The sequence below is a fragment of the Pipra filicauda genome, unplaced genomic scaffold, assembly GCF_003945595.2.
Source record: "Pipra filicauda isolate LSUMZ 115617 unplaced genomic scaffold, ASM394559v2 scaffold1000_size39935_pilon, whole genome shotgun sequence".
Taxonomy (NCBI): domain Eukaryota; kingdom Metazoa; phylum Chordata; class Aves; order Passeriformes; family Pipridae; genus Pipra; species Pipra filicauda.
Genome location: NW_024103431.1, coordinates 32,150 through 39,938, shown reverse-complemented (window position 1 = coordinate 39,938; position 7,789 = coordinate 32,150). Strand labels below are relative to the sequence as shown.

The 7,789-nt window shown below is 60.9% G+C and overlaps 1 protein-coding gene across 1 annotated transcript; it reads left to right on the top strand.

Annotated features, from left to right (window-relative positions):
* The first annotated feature begins 94 nt into the window (after positions 1 to 94).
* Positions 95 to 3,878, top strand: LOC113997146 (maestro heat-like repeat-containing protein family member 7). The gene is made up of 11 exons (XM_039379630.1): positions 95 to 229; positions 475 to 668; positions 757 to 894; positions 1,173 to 1,287; positions 1,459 to 1,596; positions 1,807 to 1,983; positions 2,117 to 2,266; positions 2,425 to 2,526; positions 2,913 to 3,015; positions 3,288 to 3,344; positions 3,494 to 3,878. Exons 1-11 carry the CDS (start codon positions 95 to 97, stop codon positions 3,598 to 3,600), a joined length of 1,416 nt encoding a protein of 471 aa, XP_039235564.1. The 3' UTR covers positions 3,601 to 3,878.
* The last annotated feature ends 3,911 nt before the right edge of the window (positions 3,879 to 7,789 follow it).

Here is a 7,789-nt window from a genome sequence, read left to right as displayed (position 1 = left end):
CTCTGTCACCTGGGCCCCGCAGCTGCCCAGGCCACAGAGCTGTGTCCCAGACCCCCCTGAGCCAGAGTTGTGACTCCACAGAGCTGCTCGCACCATGTGGAAGACGCTCATCTCCTCCAGATGGACTAAGGAGCCGGTGCTGCACATCCTCTTCCGTGTGCTGGAATACTGGCCAGCGCACAGGAGACGCACCTCTGATGGGGATGAGAGGGATGTCTTTGCCCTGGCTGTGAGTTTCTTGAGCTGGCCTCTGCTCGCCCCCAGGTTGCCTCTGGGACGCCTTTCCATCCTCCCTCACCACTGCTTCTCCCTGCCCCAGGCACTGGGCTGCAAGCCTGGCTTAGGGGCAGGTTCAGGGACACCAGGCTGGGGGATCCCCCTGTGTCTCCTCTGGCCTGTCCCTGCCACGCTTGGGCCCTGCCACATGGACATCTGGGCCCTGAGAGCTGTCTCTGGGTGCTTTGTCTTTGGCAGGCAACTGTGGCACTCTGGGAGATCCTCCAGCTGTCCCACTCCTGGTGCCCAGGGGGAGTGAAGGACAATTTCCCACGCCTCCTTCTGACTCTGCTCTTCCAAGTTTTCATCAGCACAGAGGAGATGTCAGAGGAGGTCGAGACCTTCTGGAGGCGATGCCGGGAGCAGCGCAGCCTTCCCCCCAACCCCAACAGGTGCTCCATCCCAGTCCCCTCCCCCTGCCATGCCCTCAGGGCTTGGGCCAGGGCTCTGTGCCTGACCTGGGCTGTGCTCTGCACACAGGTTTGCAGTGCAGACTGTTAAAGCCCTGCTGCGCCAGCTGCTGGGTGAGGACGTGTTGATGGCGATCGGTCGCAAGTGTGGCTGGGACATGCTCCTCAAGGCTGACAGCCACCACTATGCAGTGGGTCTGCTGGCCAGGTGAGAGCCCTTTCTCCCCACTGCCCCTGTCATTTCTGCCCTGTGCACAGGCCACCCCACACAGTGCCCGTGTGCTGGGCCAGAGGGCCTTGGCAGCCAGGGATGGCTGAGCAGAGTGGAAAAGGCGGAGAGGGGCGGCTGCACAGGAGGAGCCACCTCCCAAAGTGCCCACGTCCTCTCCTGGGCTGGTGGCCAAAGACCAGGCCTGTGTGAGTCAGTCCCAGGAGAGCTTTGCCCACCTGGCTCAGGGTCTCTGGCACCTTTATTCCCCCTTGCAGGGAGCTGTGCCGTGTCTCCCGCTCCTTCTGCTGCAGCATCGCCGTCAGCCTGCTCCCGCGGCTCAGCAGGGGAGAGCCCCTGTGGGAACTGCCTGCCCTGGCGTTCCTGGTGGAGGTGAGCCTGATGGCGAGCGCTGCCTGGCCCAGCTGCCTCCCCCTCTCTGCCCTCTCACAGCCGCAGCCGCCCGGGACGGTGCCTGCACCCTGTGCTGCTGCCTGGGCCCAGCCCTGGGCGGGTCTGGGCTCCTGCCGGCCGGGCACCCCGTCACTGCTCCCTGCCTTTCAGGTCCTGCACTGCCTGAACCCCAGACAATGTGGGCCCAGCGTCCTGCAGATTATTTCCAGGCACCTGCGCAGTCAGTGCCCGGAGAGGCGTCGCCTGGCGCTCCGAGGCCTGGTGGTGCTCAGCAAGGCTCCCTCAATGGTGAGCAGGGGGCAGGGGCTGAAGCCGGGCCGGCAGCGTGCGGCTGTGCGAGGCAGTAGCTTGGCCTTGGCTGGCCTTTGGCAGCTGTGGCAGCTGCTCCCAGCTCTCCTCCTCCCCGTTCAGCTGCCCGACTCCTTTGGGACGCACCTTTGGCCTCTGGGCCCCGCGGCAGCAGCGTGGGGCTGCACCACAGCATTGTGTTCCACACAGGCTAAGAGCATGCGGAGCCTGAGTGAAAGCCTCCTGGAGCTACTGCAGGATGCAGACGCAGACACGGTTCAGATGACCCTCTCCGCGTTCATCAACGTGCTGCACTTCCAAATTGTCAAAATATCCACCCCTACTGCCCTGAAGTTGCTTGAGGCGCTGCGGCCACTCTTTGACAACGTAAGGCTCTGTGCCCCTCATCGTGGGCACTGAGTGCTGCCAGGAAACTTTGGGCCCAGTGTCTTTTCAGGCCTGTGCCCCGGTGGGCCTGGAGAAGCCAGTGCTGAGGTCTTTTCCTCTTCCTTTGCACCAGGAGCACAGCCAGCTGCAGCAGCTCTCCATGCTCCTCTTCTGGGAGCTGATGGAGGCGACAGAGAGGAGCAAGAGCCTAAAGCCACACGTGTACCTGAGTCTGGTGCCATTCTACTTCAACTGGCACAATGAGAACCGGCGTGTGGCAGAGGTGAGGACTCGTGGGCTCTGGTGTCCCCATGGCAGGAGGCTGCTGTGCCTCCTGCCCTGGCCCATGGTCACCTGCAGCCTCCTCCTGGCCTTGGCACAGGGATGTGGGTGCTGTGCCCTGGACTGTGGTGCCATGGCCCGCTCTCTGTTGCTGTGCAGGCCTCTTGGAGAGCACTGTTTGGTGCAGCCAGGTTCCTGAAGTGGAGAGATCTTGAGGACTTGGTGACCATGGAGCAGCCGTGGAGGTTTCCCGAGTGCCTGGTAAGGACGGCCCCAAAGCCCCAGCCCCTGATGCCCAATGTGTGGGGCTGGCAGGGTGCCTGTGTCCACTGCTGCACCCACAGACACCAGCCTGTGCCCCACACACTGCTCCCTTCCCTGGGGCATGCGGGCTCTTTTCCAGGCTCCCTTACCCCCGCAGCCAGGCTGCCATGGAGCCCCGGTCCAGCTGGGCTGTGGGGTAGGGCCACCCCACAGCTCCCCAGGAGCACCCAGCCCTCTGCTCCCTCCAAACCCAGCCCCAGCAGCTGCTGGCCAGGCCTCAGGGTTCTGTGGGCAGGGGAGCCCCGTGCTGGGGGCAGGCAGCGCCCGGCCAAGGGGCAGAGCCTGAGCCGAGCCTTCCCTCCATGCCCTGGCGCTCTTTGCAGCTGGAAAAGGACAGGAGCCGAGTGGGCCAGTACGTGCGCCAGGCCCTGCCGTTCCTGGAGAGCCCAGAGAAGCCCCTGCGAAAGCTGGCCATCAAGTTTCTGGGTGAGCCACAAGGCCGGGGTCCCTCCCCGCCCCGCTGCAGCTCGGCCCCAGCCCCGGCTGCTGCAGCGGCAGCAGGATGCGGCCCAGGGCATGTGGAGCCCCGAGTGGCCCCGAGCGCCTGCTGCCGCCCTGTGCCAGCCCAGCCCTGGGGCGTCCCCATGCGGGAAGGCCCCGGGCTCAGCCCTGCCAGGGCAGGAGGCCGTGTGGCCGGGCTGGCAGCGCCGCTGCGGGGGACCTGTGCCTCTGGGGCCTGACAGGCTCTGTGTTCCCAGGGATTGCCGCCAGGTCCATGAAGCAGGAGCAGCCAGAGCTGCAGCTCATCTGCCAGGGTGAGCGAGAGCACCTTCCAGCTGATCCCCTTGGGCCCTGCTCCCTCCTGGCCATGGCAAGAGCTGGCTGGGATGGCCCTGGCAGGAGGGGCTCCTCACGTCCCCACACCTCTGGCCTCTCACCTTGGCTCTCTTCCTTTCTCTTCCAGCCCTTCAAGACATGACTGATGACAGCCCTGCCGTCTCAAACCTGGCCCAGGAAACGCTCCACATCATCAGAGCTGTACGGAGAACTTCATTCTTCCATTTCTGGTAGTCTCCGTTGCTGCCTCTTCCAGCCCATAGAGGTGTGACAGATGACATCAGACTCGCCATGGCAGGCCTGGCAATTCAACACTGCTACGTGCCAAGAGCTGTACAGATGGCTCCCTACTGCAGATTCCAGCAGCTCCAAGACTGGCTGTGCAGGGCGTGGAAGACCCGGCCTTTTCCGCAGGGCAGTGTCTGCCTGTGCTGCTGCAGCCCTGTGGAGAACTGATGCAGGAAGCTCCATCTCCTGGGGCCACCTGAGCCTGTGGGGAAGATGCCTCTTCCCTGCAAACACCCCCTTTGAGCTCAGCATGGGAACATTACATCCATGTTATCACATACAGAAGCCCAGGAGGTTTTTTTGGTGCCCAGTGTGCACAGGGCCTTGGAGAAGAGGGGAAAAGGGCTCCTTGTGCTCAGCAACACTTGCCCCGCTGTGCAGCGTGCCAGCAAAAGTGGGCAGAAGCCCCTTGGCCTTTGATGGCTCTTCTGGAGCCTCAACGCTTGCAGCAGAGTGGAGGGCAGAGGCTGGAGCTGTGGGGAACCCTGAGCACCTTGTCCTTGGAGATGGCCACAAGCCCTCCCCAGCCAGGAAGCAGCGTCTGTGTCCTGCCAGTGTGTCACTGGCTGGATTGCTCCGGGCTCCCAAGTGCCTCTGGAGCAGCTCCTCTGGAGCTCCTTCAGGGCTGCACCACTGCTGGGCAGGTTGGCGGGGCTGGGGGAGACCCGCAGGGGAGGGGGCGCTGGGAGGCCAGGAAGGGGTGAGGTGCTGTGGAGGCCCTGATGGGACAAGGGAGAGGGAAGCCTTGAAGGGAATCTGTGAGGGGGTGGGTGGCAGAAGGCTGCGAGGGGACAGACTGGGCGCAGGCCCCGAGGGGCAGGGTGGAGGGAAAAGCCCCCAGGACTTGGGGGGCAGAGGCCACAAGCAGCCCCCAGGCAGCCACCTCCTTCCCTGCCAGCCGGTTGCTCTGGTGCTTTCCTGAGGCCTCTCCCAGCCCTGTGGCAGAAGCCCTGGAGGCCAGGCCTCAGCAGCAGGGTGGGCACACCCCCGAGGTGGCCAGGCTGGCCTGGCTGGGGACAAGGAGGGCAAGGGGGCCCTGCCAGGGCACGTCCGCCGGGTGCTGCCGGCGAGGGGCAGTGGCACAGGCAGGGCTGGCGGCCAGCCCGGGCCCCCACGGCTGCCCAGGCCACGGGGCTGTGGCCAACACCCCCCTGAGCCAGAGCTCTGGGCCCACAGAGCTGCTGCCACCACGGGCAGGGCGCTGGGCTCCTCGGGCAGGGCTGCGCACTCGCTGCTGCCCAAGCGGCTCCGCGCCCCACAGACAACAGCACCAGAGGCTGCCCAGGAGCAGCAGCACCCACAACGCCTGGGCCTCCTCACCCAGGCACCCACACCCGCCAGGACACCAAAAGTGGGCAGACTGTGGGCACAGTTGCACCCGCTTTGGCAAAAGGCTCCAGGGCAAGTGGCCACCACAGCTTTCCAGTGAATCCTCAGCCTCACAGCAACCCTTGGCAGCTTCAGCTGCAGCCTGACATCCTGACTGACTTCAGTGGCCCTGCTTGAGGCTGGACATGCCTTCCACACTCAGGTGTCCCCAGCCAGCGCCACTGGTGCCATCCTTAGAGACTCTGCTGGGACACCAGCCTCAGGCTGCAGCTGCTCAACCTCTCCTCCACACAGGCACCTTCAAAACACGGGCATGGGCTTCTAAACTCTACGTCCAACACTTGAGGGCAACAAAGGAAGAAGCAGCAGAAGCTGAAGCAAAGCAGGGCCTCGTGTGGCGGAGCTTCACGGATGGAGGGAAGTAAGCACTGTGGTGTCTGCTGAAGAGGTGGCCCAGTTCACCAGCTCACACTTTGCTGCTGGACATTCCTCCCTTGGTCCTGCTGGAGCCCATTCCCTACCAGTGCATGGCCCTGCCTTGTTCCTGGATCCAATCTCCGGGAGCCCTGGCAACAAGTGGGCCCTGTGTCCACCTGAGAGCAGAAACTGGCAGAACGTCTCTGCTTCCAGCACTTCTCTTGGCTGCTCCTGCAGGCGGGTGGCACCTTCAGGGGAGACACAGAACAGCTTCTCATCCCAGACTTCTCCCTGTCCCCTGCACTTCCCCAATGGACTGGACATCAGCTGCTGGCCACAGCTGAGCACACAGACACTGGAGTGTTGAACATGCGAGACTGGGCTGATTTTTTTTTCCAGAAGGCAAGAAAACAAGCAAAAAGAACACAAAAATCTTGAGAGTCTCTCTGTCCAATCTAATTGTCCTGTGAAACTTGGCAGCTGATGGTGGTTTTGTGCTGCTGCTAATCACTTCCACCCAAAAATCATGCCAGGAAGGAGCAACAGCTTCTGCCTTCTGACAGATGCCAAGTCTTGCCACCAATTGCTCCAGGTGCCACTCCCAACAGCCACCTGCAAGAGGGCAGAGCTCAGTGCCCCTTGGCTTTGACTGCCCTCTGGCAGAGAAGTCCCCCAGGGGCACAGCTCTTTGGGGCAGGAGACGGGCAGCAGCCTTGCCAGGACTTGGGGTGGTGGCAGGTCTCCTTGGGCCAGGACTTGCCAGAGGCTGTCCCTCAAGAATCCTGGGAGCAGGCAGGGAATGCTGAGCAGAGCAAGCCCTGCCCGGATGTCCCATCAGGAAGACACTGTTCTAAGGGGAATTCACTGGGTGTACCAACTCTTCTTCATGGCTAGGCTTCGCGAACGAAGATTTGGGAAGGCTCTATCCACATTTGCTGCAGGCACGCTGGTGGCTTATGAGGCCAATACGTGACAGACAAATCCGATTGCAAAAGGCACAGCAGAAAGACTCCTTAGATGGTGTATTCTGCAAGACACGGTTCTTTCTGCGTTGCCTTTTTTCCTCGAGGGTGATCCTGCGTGTGTTCTCGAAGGAGACAGCTGCATTACAGATGGTGTGTCTCCAGGCCTCCCGATTTGAGGCCAGAGTAGACCAGTTATGATGATCAATATGGCCAAGGCTGAGATGTTGTTTCAGGGAGTCCTTGTATCTTTTCTTCGGGGCTCCTCTCATGCGGCAGCCAGTGGCAAGTTCACCGTAAAGCAAGATCTTAGGAAGGCGGTGGTCCTTCATCCTGGAGACATGACCTGCCCAACGCAGCTGTGTTCTCATCAGCATGGCTTCGATACTTGTGATAGCTGCTTGCTCTAGAACAGATGTATTGGTCACATAGTCTGACCAGTGGATGTTTAGAATTGTACGGAGGCAGCGTTGATGGAAGCGTTACCAACTCTTCCTGACTGGCTTAATGACTCAGCCATGGTGTGTCCTTGTCACTCAGATCCCTTCTTGGCCGCACCTGACGTTGTGATTCATGTGACTGACAATACCTTTAACATCCCTGTAAATATTCCTTGTTATTTTAGTTGTATCACAGATCAAAACGTACCTACCCTCCATTTATTATTAATAATTCCCATGGGCAGAAGAGCCAAACTGGGGCTCCCAGGGCAGCAGAAGCTGGGAGGATGAGGCAGGATACAGTGAATTAAGGAAACTGTGAAATGCAGAAATCCTCAGTGGGTGGCTGATTGCTTGGATCATCTCTGCAGCAATCCCGGCAGCTGCCGCAGCCACGGCTCCTGCTGCACTGGCCATTCAGTGCAGGCCATGCCTGCAGTGCCAGTGTATGGCAACTCTGGCAGCATCAGGAGCAGGGGTTCAGAATCTGTCTGGTTTCAATATTCCAAGTCCTCTGGAAGCACATGGGACAAGCCCCAAGACAAGAAGCCCGGGTCCTGGCCCTCTTGGCCGTGAACTCTGTGTGTCCAAACAAAACAGGGGCAGAGGTGGGACCAAGCGGAGTCACTCTGCACCTGCCCTGAGTTCATGGGAATGCAAAGGGAGGATGGACCTTGGCTGAGTGCTTGGAGAGAGAGAAGGTTGTTTCTCCAAGTGGAAATGCACTTGAACCAGCCTGCATGACCAGCTTGTGTTTTTCTCTGGTGGCTGAACACAGCCAGCACATGAGGGGAGGGGAATGTGTGGGATCAGGGCACTGCTTTGGGAATTCCGATGGACTAAAAGACAAACACCAGGTGCTGCTCACGAGAGAACAGGAATAAAAGGGGACACCAAAAAGTGTCAGGGGACAAGTCCCAGAATGGAACTCTGGGTGTGCAGCCTCATTTTCTCCTTCAGCACCCACAGGAGAGGGGGCAAAAAGTG

Coding starts and splice junctions, on each gene's coding strand:
- LOC113997146 (XM_039379630.1), top strand. CDS start 95: ATGTGGAAGACGCTCATCTCCTCCAGATGGACTAAGGAGCCGGTGCTG. Junction 1,597..1,806: donor TCAGCAAGGCTCCCTCAATG/GTGAGCAGGGGG, acceptor TGTTCCACACAG/GCTAAGAGCATGCGGAGCCT. Junction 2,527..2,912: donor GGAGGTTTCCCGAGTGCCTG/GTAAGGACGGCC, acceptor CGCTCTTTGCAG/CTGGAAAAGGACAGGAGCCG.